The sequence below is a fragment of the Vidua macroura genome, chromosome 4, assembly GCF_024509145.1.
Source record: "Vidua macroura isolate BioBank_ID:100142 chromosome 4, ASM2450914v1, whole genome shotgun sequence".
Lineage (NCBI taxonomy): Eukaryota > Metazoa > Chordata > Aves > Passeriformes > Viduidae > Vidua > Vidua macroura.
The window spans coordinates 29,264,265-29,286,801 of NC_071574.1; the positions used below are offsets into that span (position 1 = coordinate 29,264,265).

Genomic DNA, 22,537 nt, shown 5'->3' on the forward strand with positions numbered 1-22,537 from the left:
ATTCTTTTTACTGTATGAGCCTTCTTCTCTCCCAACAAGCAAAAATTAAAAATAAGAGGTTACCCGTGACTTTGAAAAAGTACAAGCCAAAGTCCAAAGCTTTAAACTTCCTTGGTTAGAGGAAGAAACTCCCATTTTGTTTCCAGTAAAGCTGTTTGTTTAAACTTGCATCCAACCTTAGGAGTATTTTCTATCCTCTGAAATGGGGGATTTGGACGTGATTTAGTGTTCATCAGAACAAAATCCATTTAGGTTACTTTTTGGGAAAGGTAGTAATAAAATTGTAAAGAGTTTATACTCTATAAAAATAAATGTTACTGTGAAAGGCTGACAGTTTTCCATCTATGTAACTTACCAAAGGAAGGTTAAGAAGCAAGTGGTTTGAGTTTTACAGCTATCCACAGAGGACAGTGGTATAGGATATAACAGACTCTTTCATATAGTAGACAAAAATATTAAATGAGAAAAAATCCCAGTGAAATATAAAGCATAGCTCTTTAAATAATTGAGGAAAGTTACACTTTTACTCAAAGTTTTCTTGTGCTTACGAATTACTTGGCTTGTGGTACAGTGGCTGTTTGAGGTAGTCACCACTGCAATGTTCAGCAGTCCATATCTGCGAATGCAGGGCAGCCCTTTGTGCTTTTCATCAGCCAAGGCTGTGCTGAATCCTGTAGACACAGGCACATCATGTGTTCCCTTGATGTGGTGTGATCCAGTTCTTCCTCATTTTCTTCTGCAGGTGAATTTGGAGAAGTCTGCAGTGGGAGGCTGAAGCTGCAGGGAAAGCGTGAGTTTCCGGTGGCTATCAAAACCCTGAAGGTGGGCTACACAGAGAAACAGAGAAGAGATTTCTTGGGAGAAGCAAGCATCATGGGGCAGTTTGACCACCCCAACATCATCCACCTGGAAGGTGTTGTCACAAAAAGTAGGTACAACGTGCTGTGGACTGCTCACTGTGAACTCTGGCCATTGGGAGAGTAGGTTTAAGGGAGAAAGACTTAAGTGATGCCTGTTCTGAATGCACTTTTCATCATTTCTCCAAAAAAAGTTTTCCTTTCCAGAAGCAGGGAAGAAGAACAGGACAATAGGTGAAGATGTCAGGAATGTATAAAACCATAATTAAAACAAGCTCCCTCTGGGATCTGCTAGAGATGCCCTGGTAATAGTTGCCCGTGGTGCTGGCGTATGGGGATTGAGGGCATCCCAGCATGAGAGTTACTGAGGTCTGACTGCTCAGTTAGCAAAACAACCTTCTGTAACTTTTCCAGCCCAGTTCTTCTCCAAATTACAATATGCACTAAAGATAAGGGCAGGGAAAGGGACAGCACATCCAAATGTGCCCAGCACAAGGCTGTTGGTGCTGTGCTGAGCCAGTGGAAAATGTGTAGAGTTGTTGTTACTCGTCCATTTTAGAGCCTTGGAGGATCTACATTATTGGCATCAAGGATTATTTTGCTAACTAATTCTAAATTCTAAAATAAATAACTACATCTTTATTTCAATATGTGTTTTAAGTGTAGAAGCACCAGCCTGACAGGTGTGAATGGCTGTCTCCCCTCTTGCCTTCATGTTTGGCAATGTCAGAGCTTGCTTAGCTGTTGTTCAGATGGTGGCATTTGGGGCCGTGTGCTGCTCTCACTACCATTTGTCATTCCTCAGCGGAAGCGTCTCCAACATCAGTTCTTTTTCAGAGCTGCAGTAGAGAAGGTACAGAGGCTCCAGCTGTTTGTCCTTGTAATCTCCACAAAATCAATGCTGTTTTGTAATCAACAGCCTTTTCTTGCATTTTTCCTTAAAATTGCATTTCCTGAAACTTCTAAGGAAAAAATAACCAAAATGGATTTCTCCCAAAATTTTAATAAATACCAAAATCTCTCGGGGACACCCTGTGTAAGAGCTCCAATTTCTAGCCCTGCGGGAATGTGGAATACTGGGCAGGGAGCAAGTGATGATTATACATCCATGAAAGCTGCTACTGGCATTGGCCTGAGTCCTTCTGGCTGCTGGGGCCTCAGAAGATGGTTGGAAATTCCACTTTCAGTGAGAATGTGCCTCCCTAGCAAGCTGCCTTTATATAAAGCGGCTGTCTGTTCTGAAAGCTGTGGAAACACAGGGAGCTCTGCTTCTAAATTGGACTTGGAGCAACTGGAGTTTGGATTCAGTACGCACCCAGAGCTTCTCATTAGTTCAGTAAATATTTGTTCACTGTACTCAAAATTTTTTTCCAGCAGACATCTGTAACATCTTCATAGGTTTTTCCTTTTCTTTTACATGGACCAAAACAACTTTTATGAATCTCTAGGTATTTAACTTCTTTTACTCTTCATTATCTCAGTCATTGGCCTTCTGTATAATCAGATCTTTAGGGTAAAATGTCATTGCTGCATCACGATTTATTTTGGAAGTAAATTAGATTAAATTGAATTAGGTCGTTTTTAATTCTGAATGAGAATATCATTGTATTTAACTAATATAATTCAAATGCACACCTTAGTTAATTTGGGCTAATCATGTTCGTTGTCCTCTTGCAGACAAACCCTTTGCTATTTCTGCTTTACAAAGGTAGTGACAGTTTTCATTTGCATCCTATTTGGGTGCACTGTTGCAATGTGTACACCACTGACATGAGTGCCATCCACATATATTTTATGACGATGCAATGCCAGCAGAAGGAAGCCCTGGTGACACAGAGAATCAGCCCCGCACTTTGGAAGGGTTGATGTTTACTTTTAATTTACTTTGTTGAAAGTTATCTATTTGTGTCCTTATTTCCATGCTCTTGGAGATGGGGTTAATTTATTCCATGATTGCTGCCAACCTGCAGCAGTCAGATAATGAAATGTAAGTGCCAGAAATCTTACTGTTTTTTTCTCTGATGGCATCCAAAGGCAGGAGTCTGGAGGAGGTCCCCCAGGGTGGTGGCATAACAAGACACCATTCTCACTGCAACACCGCCTTGAAGTGTCAGAGATAACAGACTCCATGCTACAGTTGGTTGTTTAGCTTTTAAAAACAAAACAAAACAAAAAGAACATTTGAGATATCCCTGGAGTTTTCTTCCCTGCAAAGCCACTGACATGTTTGCCATCCAATAGCAATGGCCCCTGAGATCTCTCCTCCCTCCTATGTTCAGTCCATGCTGTGCGTAGACAGATGGCTGTCATCCTTAAAAGTGGGGCCCATCTTTCATTTGGGATTCAGCAATATTTTTCATGGTCCCAAGGTGCATTTCTCATATCAAAAGTAATATTTTGGGCGTGTTTCAAGCTTGGGCAACAGCTGTGAGAGTAACGGAAAAGAATTGATGCAGCAGCGGTCCTTCATGCTGCAAAGGTAATATTTGCACAGCAATGAGTATTTTGATTGACAAGTTCACAATTACCTTTGTTATGTACATAATTAAGCAGTAAATTAGGCAAAATAATTAAGGAAATCAAAAATGGGAAAATTGAGATCTATCTAAAGGGTAGGACATGCACTGATTTTTAGTATTTACCTTCATGTGCATGTTATGACACACGGCAGCTCTTGTTGATCATTTCTATAAAAGACATTTATAATGCACTTTACAAATAAATGACAGCTCCTCTTTTGTCTGTGCTTCGTGCTAGCTAATGGAAATTGATTTAAATAAAAAATAATTTACATGTTCTTATAAGATTTCATTGAATTTACAAGGACTGGAGCACACCACATTAATTATTGCTACGCCATTGTGGCAAGCTAGCGAGAAATTAGATTTAAAAACTGAGCAAAAACTATATATAATTACCATTAAAATGACTCGGGCATGAAAATTAATCAAACAGATTTGGAAAAACATTATTATTCCTGTCAACAATAGGACACCAAGTCTTTTGTTAAGAACTTTTACTTCGATTTCCGCTTGCACTCATTCCACACTTAATGAGCTTTTGTTCTGCAGTGTAAATATTCCTTCTCTTACTTCCAGATGTGTTTACAAGGGTAGTCACATGGAATTACTTGAATTACAAGGAATGCAATCCCATCTTTTCCTCGTCTCAGTTTTGGTGGCTACCAAGCCCAAGCTTCAGATCGTCCTTGTTGTTCTTGTTGGGCTCCTGTTGTTACTTCAGGGTGTTGAAGCTTGAGGGAAGGGTCCAAAGACTTTGCTGTGTGCAGTTTGGCCTCTGCAAGCTTTCAGCTTGTTGGTGGAGACAAGAACAAGGCTGCCTAGGTTCAGCTCGCAAAGTCCTTCTCAATCATTATCTAAACAGTCTAGTGCTTGGTACCCCACCCATGATATGGTATTAATTTTTCATCCCCTCCTCCTCAATTTCTCTACTTCTCTGTATATTCTGGGAACAACTCTCCTCATTCTGCTGGGATGGTGGTGTCATGGGTAGATTTACTGTTGCATGGCTGTATATCCAGGTGCAGAGACACTATTAAAAGACTTTTTTATTGCTCATGGTTTTTAGATAAATTCCTAACAAACTCATGCACTTTTTTATTCTAGGCAAACCAGTAATGATAGTGACAGAATACATGGAGAATGGCTCTCTGGATACATTTTTAAAGGTATTACTTAGATCCTTTTTCCAGGGGGACCTGGGGACTTGGTTAAGGTTTGGGTTCTTTGTAGATGGTTAATGTCAATGAAAATGTTTTCTGGCTGTTGGTGCTGTCCAGAGGCAGGAGTAGCTCAGTTGTCTTTTTGATTTGCATTTACACAGCATCATGAAGGACCTGGGGCATGCAATGATAGAAACAGGTAAGAATAAATTGGAGGATATTACATTTATTTTAGAAGGCAGTGGAAGGTATTAACTTAGCCTGCAAAATGTGGTGTGGCTCAGGAGCAGACCAATACTGCAGCATTGCAAACCCCAGACTTGTCAGAGTTTTTCCATTACATGTAAGAGCTAGAGAAGGGAGAGTGAGGGAAGCGGTTAGAAATGTAATGTGGCAACATGAGGAAGAGCCCCTACCCCCTCATGTGTTCATGAACCCATAAAGGTAGGATTTCCATGCAACTTGGTGCCATTCAGTTGCCTGACTGAGAAACAGCCCAGCCTGGTGCCCTTATACACCTTATATATGTGTTCACTCCAGTCACAGTCTCTCTATCAGTCACCAGTAGATGCAGCTCGCTCCTTGATCTCAAGTTAAAAGAACTACATTTCCTTAGCTGTGTCTCTAGAGATCTTAATCTAAACAGTGAAACTTAGAAAAGCTTCATGGTCAGAGCATGAGAGTAATGAATTATTAATTTTCATGGTTTCCTTCCTTGGAGACTTGCCTTTGCGTTTTTATTCATGCACACACAATGCTGAGGGTGCAGAGGTTCTCAATTCGTCAAAAGCCTCCTTCCTTTTGCAGAAGAATGATGGGCAGTTCACCGTCATCCAGCTGGTCGGGATGCTACGAGGCATTGCCTCAGGAATGAAGTACCTGTCTGACATGGGTTACGTGCACAGAGATCTGGCCGCCAGGAATATCCTGATCAACAGCAACTTGGTCTGCAAGGTGTCAGACTTCGGCCTCTCCAGAGTCCTGGAAGATGACCCTGAAGCAGCATACACAACCAGGGTCAGTTATGGGGATACCAAACTGATTGAGCTCAAGAGAAATGTATTTCTTGCCACATTTTGGTGTTCAGGCTCTCTAGCAAAGATTTTCTACGAATCCAGAGCCTCTGAACTGTGCAAGAGGTTTAGATCAGGTGATAACAGTTAATTGTCACCAGATTAATTTTGCACATGCCTTAAATTTATACTGGGGATGGCCAAATAACGCAGAGTTTAACTAATAACTGAAGTTTAAGTTGAGTACACAAGTCAAATAGCAAACTTGGCAAAGTTGCCGTGCTTCCAAGCTCTACTCTGTCCTCTTTGGTGAATACCAAAGGGAAGAAAGAACAATTATTTTGCTCAAGCACACGTCCTGTGATGTAAGCTATGGTCTTCTGAACAATTTGACCCTTTTAAAACATTGTTAAGTGTGTAATGAATGCCCACTGTAAACAATGCACATTGCCCTCAGCATTACCTGGTTGAGAGTAATTTATCCCAATCCAAGAAAGAGCTTTTTCCAACATCAGTGCTCTGCCCACATGACACTGGCACTGGAGGGAGGGGGTGGGCAGGACCCACCTTCAACAGCACACACTTGGAGAGAGCCTCCAATATTAAAGGCAGTGCTTGGCACTCCTTGGGCATGTCTTATTACTGTGTTGTTCCAAGGGTATTGTTTGGTGGGTGGTGGGAGCTGTCTTGAGTCATGTTCCCTGTTCCTGTGGACATCTTGGATCAGCTTTTGTCAGTCATGGCCCCGTGATGGGACTCAGTGCACAGCTGGACTGGCACTTCCCTGCAGGCTGAAGGGCTCTTGGCCAGCCCTGCTGTGGCTCCCATGTGCTGCCATGTGCTAATTGGCACTGCTGAGAATCTGGCCCTTCACTTAAGGCATGCGCTGCTGAGCTTGTGAATAAGTAATTATGGGAAGAAGAGACTTCTAAAAAGTTGCTTTGAAAATGTATTCCAAATCCTGTCTTTTTCCAATAACAAACACTGTTAGGGGGCATTCAGGGAGACCTTCCAATATTTCGCTCAACACGTAGAGGAAGGGACTTCACAGCAAAATATTTTTTTGTATAAATCAAGAGAGACAGCTCTTTAAACCCAATGAGAAAAGTATTCCTTAATCCAGACTCTCCTTTCCCTCCCCCTTCCGTTCTCAGAGCTGATCTGAAGTTTGATTTCTAAAATGATAGAAATGAGAAAAGGAAACAGCAAAGCACATTTGACAGCTGTGGCATCATTTTGAGTCCCACAGCAGAGGCCAAGCAGGCTGGTCTTTGTGCACACAGATTTCTGTGCCTGCTACACAGATCTCTCTGCAGGACCAGGACTGCATTAAAAAAAAAAAAAAAAAAGAGAAAAAAGAAAAGAAAGGGAATTACTTCCGCAGCAATTTGCATGAAGCCCTCGTTAGATCAAAGTCTTCCTCAGCTTCAGAGCTGTCTGTTCCTCCCCCGCTCACTCTCTGAAATGGAGAAACTGTATTCCCCTACCAACCCGTGCAACATAATTGAGATGTTGATCCTATACATGTCCCAGCATTCAAACAACATTCAAACAACAAACCTTCAGGACAGCCAATTAGTAGGCAGCCTACAAATGCTTATGGGCTGAGATAATGTGGAAAGGGGCCCCATGCTGTCAAACAGATTTACTTTAAAATTCGATGTCTCTTTCCAGAGAGAAAATAACATCCCTTGGTGCTCTGAGAAGAGCTATTTTGACTTTTTTTCTCATGTTCTCTGCCCTTCTCTGCAATCTATTTTTTGGGGTTTTTCTCCATTTCTTTTCCGTTTAGGGAGGGAAGATCCCCATTCGATGGACAGCGCCTGAAGCGATTGCCTTCCGCAAATTCACATCTGCCAGCGACGTCTGGAGCTACGGCATTGTGATGTGGGAGGTGATGTCCTACGGCGAGAGGCCTTACTGGGAAATGACAAACCAAGACGTAAGCACGTGCCAGAGCTGCTGTGTGATGGGACTTTGAGGGCTCAGCACTCATTCTGCTATCAGAGAGGCAGAATGGGGACTAGAGGAAGAGAGCTGCTGTAAAAATGGCTTTGCTCCCCCATGCCAGACAGAAATGATCCTTCCCTTTGATGCTCTTTTTTTTTCAGCAACCCAGAACAGGCTATGCTCAGAGGGAAATGTGTCTGCACAGAGGCAAGCCTGCTTCCCCCAGCAGACCGCTGGAGCTTCACTAATGCTGTTAGAGCTGGAGCCTGTCCCTCCTCTGCTTAATGACAAAGGCCTGCCAGGGGATAGATGCTGATAAACCGGCTGCATTTCAGTTGTGTGTTCAAACCCCTGCTGCCACGTAAAGCAGAAACTCAAGAGAATCGTGGTGAGGGCTTTGTTTCCCAGCAGAAAAGCTGGGTGATTTGATCTAGTGACAGCAGTCCACAGAGCTATACCTTGGTTGTTCTTGCATTGCTAATCTCAAAAGAACAGTTTTGCTCCAGTTGTGAACATTCTTGTAAGTTTGTGCTTGCCCAAGCTCTCATTTATTTGTATAGTACCCTTTAAGTTGTGTCCCCTTGAGTCTCTGACCTTGAGGCCACCCTCTGAAGCATCTCCAAACAGTGAGATGCCTGGGAATACTCTCTCCCACCTGTCTGCAGTTCAATCCCAGCCTGGGTAAGGATCTTTTGATCCTACTGCAGGGCTGCATTCTACCCTGAGCTCACCATCAATATCTATCCTTCTCTAAGGCTAAAAAAATTTAAGCCTAGGGTAGACAGATTTTCTAGGTCCCTCCTTCCTCTTCACATCTCTAAGAACTATGATTTGCAAAGGTGTCTGAGAATGCCAGCTAGTCATGAGGTCAGATTCACCAACGGGGCATGTGGGGCAGCCCTGCTACCTGTGGAGATCCTACTGCTGGATGGGTTTCCTCTGGTCACAATACTTGGTGTTTCATCCTTTCTGCTTTTTTGAGCAGTGTTCCTATTCCAGCAATTTTCTTCCATTTCACTGGCAGCAAGGGCTCTGGCTGAGCATTCTACTCTTCCTGAGTTTTGTTAGCAGCCTTTGCCATCAGTGGATGTTACTACCTGTCATGCTGAGCTGCTGTCTCATCTCACTTTGAGTCCAGGCGTGGAAACGACTGGTACCTTTGAGATGGTCACGCCATGCTTCTTGCCAGGGACCTGAAGGCGCTGTTTGGCATGAATGCCCCACTGCTCCTGCATTGCTGAGGCTGTCACATTTGCAGGAAGTTCAGTAAAGCAGCATGTACGTACACAGGGATTTATCTTAATCAAATACAGGGACTTGCTTTCATAGTCTGTGCAGAGAATGCAGCAGCTGGGAGCCAAGCTTTTTCGTTCACACTGAGCACTGTAACTATCTTTAATGCTGATGTACTGGCATAGCACAGATGTTGTTCAGTAAATGCCAGGCTAAGATTGAGGCTGGTGCCAGTGAGGTAATGGTCTGTGGCCAGGGGAGTCCCTTGTCTGAATCATAACACTATCAGCGTCCACACTTCACAGAACTGTTCCAAAAGGCCCAAATGCCTCCACATTCTGTGGGGCACAGACTTACCTGGAGTGAAAGCAGAAAACAAAGAACTACTGAGATGTTTATGAGCACCAGTTCCTGCTTAGGCTTTGCTTGTGTAACCTCTCTGTTACTTGCCTCTGCCCTTTGTGCAGATGGTAAGTGTCTGGATGGTGTTGGCATAGGAACTTAATTCAGTGCTGTGGCATATTTCTCATGCAATTCTTCCTCCTTCAGCTCCTGAAGGCCTCCTCTTCTTTCCTCCTCTGCTTGTATTGACAGAAGAGTCAGTGGTGTTAGATACAGCACTGGCTTTTGTGCAGAGAAAAAAGGGGTCACATAAATTTTGGACTCTGTTGCACAAGAGCTTCTTGTTGTATGGCTTGTAATTAAAGCACATCATTTTCAAGCACAGCTGATGATGAGCAAAATTATTCTCACCCTGTTACAGATGGCTTGCTTTAAAGGAGGTGAAGTGCAATAGGGCAGAAAAGGTTTGAAGGCTACAAATCACATTTTAAAGTCATGGTGGTTTCTGGATGGCCCTCTAAAATATGCTTTGGCTTGACCACAAGATAAGGCTTTGATGCAGGAATTATTGAGAGGAATATTGTGGCCCGTGTTGCACAGGTTGATAAGCTAAATAATCACGGTGGTTGATTTTTAGTGTTCAGACTGGTGAATCTGTGGAAACATCACTGAGTGGTGCTTTGGTTTTCTGGAATAGACTATCCCAAACTGTCCTCTCCTAAACATGCAGTTCAGTCACCCCCATCCATAACTGAATAGTGCTCATGCAGAAGAGGAAGAGAGACAAAAGTGCCTTCTTGGTGCAAATTCTAAACCTTCAAGTCTTAAAAAGCAGTGCACACCACTGAATGAAGCAGCAAATGTCCCATTTTCTTATTTTGTAATCACTGTGGTGGCTGCAAGTGACTTAGTCTTCATTGTTTCAGGTTTTTTTTGCTCCTCTTACTGCTAGACGCCTGAAGGCACCTTCAGATGCAAGAGTGTATTTCAGCATCCTAGCTTCTTGCAGTATTTTGATACCATTTACATTGTATCACCAGGACGGATGACATCCTGTAAATTGAGTTAACGCTATTGATTGTGATGTTACTGCCAGGAATATCCAGCACATATAACCCCACTGCAGATATAGTTCAGATATTCTGATCTGGTGCCAGATGGTCTGCTCCCTGTCTTGCTACTATTTTCTTTCTGCTACAGTTGGAGGGTGACCCATTATTGTTATAAATACAGACGTGGACACAGCAAATAACATTCTCATGGCTGTGCCACACTGAAGCTTTTTCTTTATAGGGCAGCTGCAAATTTGGTATCAGAGACCAGCTGAAAAGCATGGTGTGAAGAACAGAGAGTATAAATAGCACAGTGTGGTGGAGCTGGTGGCAACAGCCAGGCCATAGAAGAGATTGCCTTCCGCATGCAGGTTGGGTGGAGAGTGGTGCAACTGCTCCACTGAAGGATGAAATCTCAGATGGGCACAAAAGGGCTGCCTGCACATGTTGTGGCCCAGATCTTCTGATGTGCTTTTTACCCTTGGAGGAGATGGTGAAGACTCACCTAACTGCTTCTCTGCTATGTACATCCTCAGAGAGTTTGAGGTTCCCACTACTGTTGCTCAGTCAGCCTGGCTCATTCCTGCAACTCTTACACTTAACAAAGCTCTGTGATGGAGAACAATTTAAAAACAATCCATGCAGTCCTGAATTTTGAAGCCTTCTGAAGTGCAGTGCTAGCCTGTCACAGCTCATCCTGTACTATTCATCTAGCCACTAAAGACCAAGACAACAACTTCCATGCTAATCACAGAGCCTTCTTTTTCAACACAGGACATTTTCAAATTGTGAAATGAATGAATGAATGACAGTTAAGGTAATCTTTGGAATGGACAGTGAAGCACATGTGGTTTTCATGTGGTCATAGCAAATATCTGCTTCCAGCTTCTTTTCATCAAGGAATCTTGGGAGTGGAGGGTGTGAAGATGGGCTGCCATGACTCCCTTGGCACAGACACAGAGCCTTGTGGCTTGAAACACGAGCTGCATTCTCCTGAAAATTGTAATGCTTCACAATGGGGACTGCTGGGCTTAAAGCCCTGCCACAGATCTGCCCCAAACTGGGGAAAACAAGTTGCCTTCTTCAATTCTGCCCTCATTTATTCATTTCTGCTTTTCAAGAGGACAGGCAGCACACATGCATATCACTTGTTTTAGATACAAAACTATAGATGGTTTGTATTTGAAATCAGTGCAACAACTCTGCTGGTTTTAATTTACATACTCTTGGGCTGACATTTTAAATTCCTGGCAGAAATGTGGCCACACTAAGAAACTACTAGACCCAGACAGTATTGAATGATATATGAGATGGTTGTTCTGCCTCTGCCTTGAATCCATCCATCAATTAGCATTCAAAGTCTCTTTTGAAATACAGTCAGACTTTTATTACTGTAATACAAATTTGTGGTCTAGCACATGCCTTTTCATTTAAAAAGAAGCCAACATCTGAATAAACAAAATCACTGCACTCCAAGAAGATGCCAGAAAGCCCTGTAGGCTCTTTTTCATGGATTTAGCATAGGCTCCAGGAGTTTCCTGGTATATAACATAGAGACCACAACTGAGCTTTGAACAAGTGCAACCAGGCAGTCTGGCCCCCTGGTTGCAGCAGTGCCTTGGCTATCTAGATTCATTTTACAATGACTAAAAATAAAGTTATTCAACTAATCCCATAGAAAAGATGAAAGATAGAGGGGCTTACTGAGTTTGACTCTCGTGTGCAGAGTTGGGGGTGGCAGGATTTTTTGTGAGCATATTGCTGATCCCAAAGTTCTACATTAAAGTCAGTTTGCATTTGGGAAAAAGATGAGGGGAAGAAAAGCCTTGCGTTTTGTGTCCTGTAGGTGATTAAAGCCGTGGAGGAAGGCTATCGCCTGCCAAGTCCCATGGACTGCCCTGCTGCTCTCTACCAACTAATGCTCGACTGCTGGCAGAAAGACCGCAACAGCAGGCCCAAGTTTGACGAAATTGTCAGCATGTTGGACAAGCTCATCCGTAACCCCAGCAGCTTGAAGACGTTGGTTAATGCATCAAGCAGGTACAGACTCAGCCCAGAGCCATTTCTCAGAGCAAGCTCCTTGTCTGAATACCCACCCCTAGGGTTGGATTCCCTCTGATTATTTAGCCTGAGTGTGTTCTTGGGGGAATTTTCCTTCAGCTTTGTTATGTCCAGGGGAGTTGACTCATATCAACTTTTTCTGTTGCAGTTGGCAGCCAAGTGAGCAATTCACTCACTCCAAATGCAGTGCTGCTACCACAAAGAAAATTACCGTGGTCTGTCTTTCAGAAACAGGAGTTTCAGCAGTACTTTGTCTGTGACAAAACTACCTGTGCTCTACTGCAAGGTTAGAGAAGGCAAGACTTGAGTGCACGAGTAAATACTGCTAGATAGTAAATCCTGCTCCAATTTTCTGCCTGTTGACTTTATCTTGGTAATACAAATGAAGAGTGTCTCTTGGGGAAACTCTTAGGGTGTGCAAAGCTTATGGATGTCCAGGTACATCCTTCCACAGCTATTCCCAGACATGCTAGCCACCACTACAAGGCGTGAGAGTCGTGGCAATTGCAAGAGGAGGTCTCTGGTTACCAAAGTACTGTACACAAACCCTTTGTTAAAACCACATTAAGTGAATAGAACAGCCAGTTTGTATTTAAACATGAATCTGAATAGCTACACAGCTACAAGTAAGGTAAACACAATCAAGAAATAAAGCTGCACCTGGGGAGAAAGAGCTAAATAGTCTTGGAGAGGCTTTTTCTATTTTCACTGTAAGCACACATTTACTTCTGAGCCATCAGTGTTGCTAATCACACAGTCCCTTGCAAGGTCATAAAGAAGGTGGTTTTCTATATATATATGTATATGTATGTATGTATATGTATATGTATATGTATATGTATATGTATATGTATATGTATATTATTGCTGTTTCACTGATGGCAGTGGAGTTCCCCAGATTAACCATGGAAAAGGCCCTTCAAAAAAGTTTATCCTCAGAGGAGGGACAAAAAAAGATATGTTGTTTTCTTTAAACGGGAATGAGGGAGATAAGATTAAATTAGACTGGTGGTATGGGCCAAAACAGATGTACTGCTGTGAGCTTATAGTCATTTGTCCCCACACCTTCCAAGTGAGCCTTGCACAGCTGCATGTGGTACATCTCACCTGCTGCAATTGGGCATCCCTCTGGTGGCATGTCCCTGTGCATGGCATTTTGTGCACTGAAAGAGAAGAACCTGAAATTTCTGCTAATTTTTAAATACAAGCTAGATCTGGTTCCTCAGGCTATTTTGCATGTACCATTTACCATCTGAAGAAGAAATTATTCTTATTAGCAATTAGATGTAACGTCAGTGCCAGCAAACCTGCAGGAAAAGGTTTATGACAGCATAAAATATGAGAGGTTTCTCTTTTATTTTCAACTCAGAACAGTTATTTTCCAGGCTTGTTACATGGTGTTTCCTGCACTCTTTTATACCAAACTGTTATGCCAGACGAGGAAAATAGGCAGGAAACCATTTCCTTGAGCTGCTAAGCACTTTGCTGATGTTTTATTCTGTGAATGGGTCCATACAATTCCAAACCTCTCCTTTTCAGAGCTGCTGTGGATATTTTTGATATGGATGAAGTAGCCTGAACAGTCAGGCTTTGGGGCTGTGTTTCTATTGTCATAGATTGCTGTGCCCAGACCATAGTAATTCCAAATGAATCATAATTTCAATATAGAGCAGCTGTAAAGGATTTTTTTTAATATATGTAATGTGTTCTTTATGGAAATTCTCATTAATGCAAATAAGGGAGGAAGTCACTCTCTACATTACTGCGTGTGCTATGATATCACTAGGTACCTCCTGACATTAGTGATGAAAATCCACTTATCATTATGATTACTTAGGAGTTTTGAATTTCTCATGTGTATAAAATGTTATGGGAAGCCATTATGTTCTTGGTACTGCAAGTATTCACACTTTATTAGACCCTTCAGCATTGCTATTAAATAAACAAATAATACTAATGTGCTCATAAAATATATGAAGATTCCTGAAGTGCTATAATAATATAATATCCCAGCTCTCCTTCCAGCTGAAAGTCTTTTAAGTGTAATAGCCACCATCAGAGGCTGACCTGGAAAGTGTTTTTTTTTTTTTTTACCTGTGGGTAAAAATCTTTACGCAGGGCTTGTGTTAGCTGTATGTCCCATTTTACAAAGCAGGGAACAGATTTGGTTTCTTTCCTGGCTGACCTTGGACAAGCCCTCTTTGCTCTCTGCACATCATTAGTTGGGTGGTGGACCCTGCTTGTGCCAGGTACTGTATCAGTGCTCCAGCTGTGGTGAAGGGTTATTATTTGCCTGAATTGCTTCTTCCGTGCGTGGCATAGCTGAGCAGGGAGCAGTTGCCGTGGCAGGCTCTGGAGTGAGGCTGTGGGAGCAGGAGTGTGCCTCTGTTTGCAGGGCTGGAGCATGGCTGGAGCATTGCTGCTCTCTGCAGGCTCGTTGGATGCGTTTGGCATCTGAAAACCCCCCTCCCCTGACTCTGCAGGCGCAGCCCCTGGACTGTTTAATGCTCCCTGGACTGTTAACAGCTGCCTGCCACTGATGGCCGCTGCTGGGAAATGTAATTTGGGTTTCAGCTTCCAGGCTCTGCGCTGTCTTAAGTAAATTATGAGCTTTAAAGGTGGAGGAACAGAGCAAAGCAGGAGTCATCAAAGCGAAGACTTTGAATTAGGAATGACTGGGGGAGCCTACTTGTGGCCAAGAGGTAACTGGGATGGATGCCACTCCTCTCCTCCTCTTTCTGCGTGTGGTGAGGACTGGAAATGGCAGGAGCTAACTCAAGAATGGGTGAGGTTGCAGGTGAAGTGCTGTGTTTGCTATATTGCATATCAAGCCTGCTAGGAGGATTTAGGCTGCAGAAATCACTGAAAATGGAACAAAAGACTCATCTTTACCATAAAAAAATGCAAGCAACTTGAGTCATGTTATGTATATCTCAATACTGATTCTGTTTGCTTCTTTGTTTTTGCTTATCTTTAGAGTGTCGAATCTGTTGGTAGAGCACAGTCCAGTTGGGAGTGGTGCCTACAGGTCCGTGGGTGAGTGGCTGGAAGCCATCAAAATGGGCCGATACACAGAGATCTTCATGGAGAATGGATACAGTTCAATGGATGCAGTGGCTCAGGTGACCCTAGAGTGAGTAGTGTCCAGATCATTTTCACCTCATTTCTTGGAATTGCAAGGGGAGGAGGGAGGAGAAAGACAAACCATTCAGAAATATGAAAGGATGAGGCTGCAGAAAGGAAAAACGTTATCCTGTGTTTGCAGCCAGCAGTTTCCCTTGCAGCATCTCTATTGATAACAAGTGCAGGCAAGACTAAAATTTACAGTCACTACATTGACAGCCAGTATTTTGTCTCCTTTACTCACAGAAATTAATGCATGAGTTTCTGTAATTGCCAGGCCACCCTCTTGACACAATAGCAGTCGATTATTTGGGGTTACGAACAAAATAAACCCTCTACCCTACTAGTAAATGTATAGGTCCCTGCTGAGACATCCTGGCTTCACAGCAGATGAGCTGGTTTCACGGCTGATATGGATATAACCAAGTGAACAGCGAAGCCCAGTAAGGTGTGGAAATGGTATTCTGCATAAACAGAAACAGATAAGAGCTGATGCCAGTGCAAGAGCATCAGCAACCCGCAGCTCTAGAGGACCGGCTTCCTGAACGAGACCCTTTCTTCTGAATGTGCCCGTGGTTTTTTGCACGTGGGTGTGACAGCAGTTGAGGCAACAGACTTCAAATGACTTGGTAAATGCCTCAGGGCTGCTAATTTGCTATGCTCCACCTTTAATTGCCTGCCTTGCTTGTGTAATTGTGTCAGTACTTTCCTACTGCTGCCTGCGCTCTCTCGAACTCCCCTCAAAGCCTGCCTTTCTAGCTGGGTTAATTCGAGCTTAGTTTACTGCAGGCATTAAGGCAGAATGGGAAGAATTGTGCTCTGCTGCTTTGGAGAAGGTTGTGTCTCCTCTGACCACATGCAGATTGCCACTGCACATACAGAATTGCTTCTGAGAATTAAGAATAAACCAAGAAGAATCCCCCTACCCCACAGAGCTGCAGCATTTCCTCCTGTCTGCCACAGTGCTTGCTGTGGAGCTCACTGTAGAGCATAGGAGTGTGATGCAGGTCGGTGACATCTCCATGGAGGTCAGTTTTCCATTACATACAAGGAGGGAGTGCAGGAGCGTATCTGCTCTCACTCTGATTTTATTTGCTCCACTCACACCATCAATATTTGCCCCTTACAACTGGACTCATCCAGTCTTTTTTCAGCCATTCACATTAAAACCCTGAGCTAGGGATGAAGTCCTCTCCAGCAACTGTCTGGGCAATCAGGGTGCATGGATTCTTACCTAGATCCTCTTTTCAGCTCCTAAGACCCCTACATGTTGTTCCCCAGCCTTGTCCTGCAATTATGTGTCATGTTACTTGGGCTTTTGAGGACTCCACAGTTCAGACTGATAACCTACAAATATTGATTAAGGAAGAAGGCATCCATCCCCAGGCTGGTCAGAATCCACATAGCAGAAAATAGCTAGCCGCAGGCTGAGTGGGAAGAATGGGGATAAGATGAAGCAGTTATTTATGAGAAAAGGAAAACATTGGAGCATTCCCCTCCACAGTACCACCCAATCTGATAACCAGAGCAACTTCTGGTAGAAAATGCAGGTTGTCTAAAATCCATCACAGATTTATTGCTGTTTGGCTTAATTATTAATATCAAAGAAGAAAATTAGGCTTCTAGCTTGTTTCTCTTCAGAATTTTTTGCAGTTTCAAGAGCTCTACATGAAATGCTCACAAGTAAAATGCTTTTGTTTGGATCACAGAAACTGTTAACTTGAAACCCAAATTAGTGGATGTTTTCAACAGCAAATTAGAAGTTTACTTACTTGTATAACTTTAAACAATCTTACTATCCCTCCTACACTGTCTTAGCATCCCATGCTACTGACAAAAGTATTCCTAACCTCCAAATTCCCAAAGTGCAACATTTCAGATTATGAAGTAAGATCCTTAATTTAACTTTAAAATTTAACTATTTCCCTGTGTTTACTCTTTAGTATTCCAGAAATTTCAAAAATGTCCTCCAAAATATTTCCAGGTGCTGCAAAAACTGCTTTACAATGTTTTTTCTGATTGGTAATTAGAGACCCATTACCTGCACAGCTCTAGCCAGAAAGGCAAGTTGGTTGAAAGTCTTTAAATTTATAGCTGCCAGAGATGCTCTGACTCTCACCAGCTGCAAACCTCCTTGAAGGCCCTCTCACCAGGTCCCAGGATGTCCTCTATGGCATAAATGTCATCCTGCTGGTCCCAGTGGAGACAACATGTCTGAGCTGCTCAGCTTCAGCTTTCTTCTGGGCTTTTAGAACAGCAGAGCAGTGCAAAGGAGCTGATGCCTGGCAGCCTAGAGGAGCTTTTGGGTTTGGTTTTTTTTTTTTTTTTTTTCAATTGGAAAGAGGCATTTCATAGATCCATCTTCCATTCCAGTTGAAGCTGAAAAAAAGGTTGAAACCTATTCCAGGTAGCTATCCATGTCAGCAAATGAATTCCCCCTCCCCACCCCAGCTGCCTGTGGACACAGGTTCTTGCAGAGATGCCTTCTTGGTTCTTTTCTGTCAGTCCACACACCTTTGCATTGCAGAGGTGGCTTGGCAAAAAGGCTTGACCCCACTCAGGTCTATTTTTGGAAAACCTGCGGAAGATTAATCAAAAGGCCAAGTACTCATCCAAATCAAAACTTCTCTCATTCCTCTCAGAAACAGTAAAAAAAGAAAAAAACAGCAGATTCTCAGCTGTTGAAAAAAGAGAAACCATTATAGCAGCTTAAGAGGAAAAGTGTTGTGTATTGAAGTCTTGAATTCAGTCTGATGTAAACTGGCAGACTGCCCTTAAAAAACAAAGTAAGGGAGAAAAATGGCTCCTGGTGGGCTCAGCTGAGACTCTCATGGGTTCTCCAGAAAATAAATACCAGAACAAGCAAAGTTCTTTAAAGGTTGATATACTGAGAGGGGTTGGTTTTCTGGAGGTTTTCATGGGGTTTTTTTTCTCCCTGTAAAAGAGAGCAACAAAACATTTTGTACTCTACAAAGGTGAATTCAGGTTAAATGTTCCTTGTCATTTTTCACAGAGGCAACTGTTCTGTATATTCGAGAGCTGGGACTTGGGGGGATTGGGTGAAAAGATGATCTGAACATCTGAAAGTAGCTTGCTTCCCCAAATGACATCAGTAAAACAGTCTTTTCAATTTAAGAGGTTGCCTTCAAATACAATCCAAAATGATCTTTACCAAATTCAAACTGTGCAGGAGACAGATGTAGAAATTAGGTGGATAACTGCTGCCGGAAAAAGCAGGACAAAAACATATGATAAATGTAAAGAATTTCTAAAATCTAATGAAAAAAAAAAAAACCTACTAGTGCTGTAGGAGGAGTTGGCCATAACACTGACAGGACTGGTAATTTTGGATGCCCAGCTGTGCCTTCTTTACAGGACCTGGTTGAGATAGTTGATGTTCAGCTTTTTTTTTTTTTTAAACCTCCCTCCCCTGCATGAAAAGCAAAATCTTGATTACCATTCTGATTCTTTCAAACTGATGGCTTGATGCATTTATTCCAGAAAAGAGTAGCATTAGTGACAAATTTCTGGAAGAAAAAGATTAAAAATCTAAGGTCAATGGATATCACCCCAAGTCCTAAGCTCTGCGTACTTAAGCAAAGACCTGAAAATGTATGTGTTCAAACAAAGAGTGATTTCTACATTTAGCTCTAATTCTTGCAAAGGGATGAATCACCTTGTGAAAAGTGGAGCCTCACCCTCCACCCTCTCTTTCCAACTGGATATCAGACTTGAAGGGAACCTTTCCAGTGGACCAGACCTGCTCTTTAAACTTGTGGACCACCTAGTGACTTTGAGTGTGTCTGGAGCTCTTTCAATCCACTGCAAGAATAACTTTACCAGGACAATACTCAAGAATAGATAGATCCATGACATGAGTTTCAGTCTGACCCTTGACTGGACCAATTACTAACCATGTGGACTACATATTTTCACCTTTTGAAAGATCTGTACTCACTGAATCTCAGGACACCCTGTTGTTTGTTATTAGATGAAGAGCTCTGAATATTTGTAATAATATGTGTTGTGTTGCTTTGCATTGTATATATTTTTCTTCTAAAATAAAATAAATTATTTATTAAAAGTTATACTGGATGAAGAACATTTAAGAGTTCACCTGCTCTAGATGCTTATTCTTAACCTGAAATCTCAGTCCTGGGATTTTGATGCTGTGTCTGCTTCTGAACAAATTCTCATCTTGTAATCAAGTAGAATGGGAATTATGGGTAAGAGCAGATGAACTCTTAAAACAAAAATTTTTAAGTCCTCATTTCACGCAAACGTCCCTAGCAAGCGGATTCCTCTCTCTTTAGCATCGTCTGAAGGTCTTTGAGGTTCTTCTTGTTTCCCCTCATTCAAACTCCATGAGTAGTCCCAGTCTGCATGGGCAGCTGTAGTTACACCACGTGCAGAAGAGTGGTGGGATCTGCCCTGGATGGGAGATGAAATGCAAAACACCTGTGGTAGGCTGACAGACGCTGACCACGGAGATCTTTCAGGACTGTGGCCCTTTTGCTTGCATGACTAAACCAGCTGGTGAGGGGGTTGTATTTTATGTGGCAATCCAGTCCTAGTCTACGCTGTGTTTGGCAAACTGGTCCATGGTGTATAAGTAGTTCTATTTGTAAATAAAATGTTTTAAATCTATTTCTTACAACATGGAGACTGTGAATTCAACCCTTGCTATTACACAGAAGGGGATACTGTGTTCTCAAGGCATGTTGCAGCTGGGCTTCCATTCAAGGCAGTGGTAAGAGAGCAGCATGCATGCAGCTGTGTACAGGCTGCTTGGGATGAGCTGACACCAATTTTCCCCTTTATTTTCTTGGCCTTTTGGTCAACTTAGGTACACCTTTCAATACCTTGTTGACAAGTGATTCAAATTCCTGCCTGCTTTAATTTCCAGCCCTGTATGAATGAAAGAAGTGAAAAGATAAACCTCCTCCCTAAAATAAGAATAAAAGTTGTCTCATGCCTGGGGAGGCCAAGTATTTTGAAGCAGGGAGACCACGCAGCACATGGGTGCACGGATCTCCACTGCAGAGGCACGCACAAAACCCAGCACCAGGGGTCAGGTCACTTCCACAGCAAGGAGCAGCCTGGATCCTGATCGCAGGTGCCCGCAGGTCTCAGTTGTGCCTTTTCCTGCAGAGAACGCACATTTTTATTGTAAAGCCCCAGTGGATTTCTGCACACATCTCCTCTGCAGAGCTGAGCCCAGTGAAATTTCCATTTGGCTCTAGTAACATGAGCCAAGCAGCTCTGGACTGGAGCTTAAAGGCAGTTGTTTTCCAGGCACAGAAGTTGTTGGGGATTTTTTGTCCCCAAACCAGCTGGTTTGTGCACCCAATTCTGTTCAAAATTGTCTTCTGCCTTACACTGCTTTAAGTCCTTCAGCACTGGATGCATGGGAGCATGCAACGTGCTGTAAGTCATGCTTGACACATTGGAATTAAAGCTCCTATATTGTCTAGGCAGTTTTCGGAAAGTTTTGTTGTCTTTGCTGTGTGCAAGGTGGCTTTTGAATAAACCTGCTGATTTTTATACTTGGCAAGCATCTGGTTCAGGAGCTGTGTCTTCTGGTTCATCTTTGCTCAGGTGCAAGACCCCACAGTAATGTTTTTCCCCGCTCTGAGGAGTCCCCCCATGCTTTTGGCTGGTGGCCTCACATTTGAAAGAATTTGATATTTAAAAAAAAAAAAAAAAAGACTGGATCCCCTGGTGAGCAGTTAATGTATTGAAACCAGAAACTCTTTTTTCTTCTTTCTCTCTTGTAAATCAATGAGACACTCCTCAAGGATATTGAGTTAAGGGGATACTATATGGGGGGAAAAAAGGGCTGTGTAGTGAACTGGGTGGGGGATTTATTGGACTGATGGCGCTGTGTGTGAAAGGCCAAGACATGCATGCTTTTCTCCGAGTTTGAGGCTGCTTTTTTCCAGCATAACATGCAAGAGTGTCAGAAATTATACATCTGTGAAATACGTGGTACTGGATTTTCAAAAGAACTCAGCTTGCACTTTAGATACCCAGAAAAAGAAAAGCTGATTTTTCAAAAAGTGCCAGCAGAGCAGAACTCAGCAGGGGGAAGATGGATGTTGTCTCTTTTAAAAATCAGGTCCTAAACTGTGTTGGTTTTGGGGGTTGGTTTGTTTTTTGGTTTTTGGTTTTTTTTTTTCTTTTTGATCTTTGGTGTGAACTTCCAACTGTGCTGTGTACATAAAATAAATTGCATGTAACAATAGCATTACTTCATTTTCCTTCATTATTAAGATGGCTTGCTGAACTAGTTTCACAATTCAGTGGAGGCAGAAATGAAAGCATGTTCCCCTGAGAAGGTAGACACCTTTTGCAGGTGCTGCAGCCTTTTCTCTGCCAGGTAAGGAGCACTGCTGATGTGTCTCATTGACCTCCTTTGCTCTGTGCCCCTTATGTTATAATTTCCCTTTGCATCATCAAGAAGCATTGCTGAAAAAGGGTACAATAATGAAATTATGTGTTTAGCCTGAAGCAAAAAACTTGGTATTTTCCAAATCAAAAGGCAGAAAACATGACAGTCCTTGGAGAAGTACAGATGTAGCTTTTGGCTTCAGGTAGTTTATGTGTTCATGTATTAGCCTTCACTCAAGACTGCTTTTTATTCAAAGCAGCATTCATCTGTGTAATTTGTGGACGTGGATGGTTGGTTTTACTTGCACAGGAGTTTCTATCCAGAATGCAAAACTGCTGAGAGAGGCACACCTTCATGGGTAGCTCATGTGAAAATGTTTTGGTGTTCCTCGCACACACTCTCCAGCACACAGCCCTGCTGTGAACTGTAGGCCAGGTTTGCAGTAATGTCTCAGGTGGTGGTTGGGCTCCCAGGTGTTGCTGGGGATTTCCAGCCTTTGCATGAATGCGGCAGCATGGTTTCCAAAAAGGAGCTGCGTGTTCAAGGTCACATCTCAGTGGCTTTTGGTGGAGAACTCTCTCCTAAAAGACTTGCACACAGGGTGTCAGCAGCTTGGGGATTCACAAGTGTATCGCCAGGACCTTAAGGCACAACTTGGAAACATCCTTAATTCACTCCAATTGGGAGGTAGAAAGTGAGGGACTGATATTTTTCTATCAGTGGAAGTCTTCAGACAAAACACCACATCTCTTATAGTCAACCTGCTTCTCTAACAGCTTCTGTGTTTTGGGCTGGAAACATACATGCAGCTGTCTTGATGTTTCTGCTGAGCT

General features: G+C 42.8%; 1 protein-coding gene across 11 annotated transcripts in view; it reads left to right on the plus strand.

The window, feature by feature from the left end:
- EPHA5 (EPH receptor A5) overlaps positions 1-22,537 on the plus strand; it is a 194,704-nt gene that overhangs the window by 167,291 nt on the left and 4,876 nt on the right. For 5 of the 11 annotated variants that reach the window (XM_053975277.1, XM_053975279.1, XM_053975278.1 and 2 more), the window contains 7 exons: positions 743-928; positions 4,484-4,545; positions 5,347-5,556; positions 7,345-7,494; positions 11,976-12,169; positions 15,168-15,323; positions 18,962-19,669. In XM_053975277.1, coding sequence (XP_053831252.1) covers positions 743-928; positions 4,484-4,545; positions 5,347-5,556; positions 7,345-7,494; positions 11,976-12,169; positions 15,168-15,323; positions 18,962-19,178 — 1,175 coding nt within the window. In that variant the 3' untranslated portion in view covers positions 19,179-19,669. Of the gene's footprint in view, positions 1-742; positions 929-4,483; positions 4,546-5,346; positions 5,557-7,344; positions 7,495-11,975; positions 12,170-15,167; positions 15,324-18,961; positions 19,670-22,537 lie in introns of those variants that run through there. The other 6 variants (XM_053975281.1, XM_053975284.1, XM_053975287.1 and 3 more) reach the window with 2 other exon arrangements.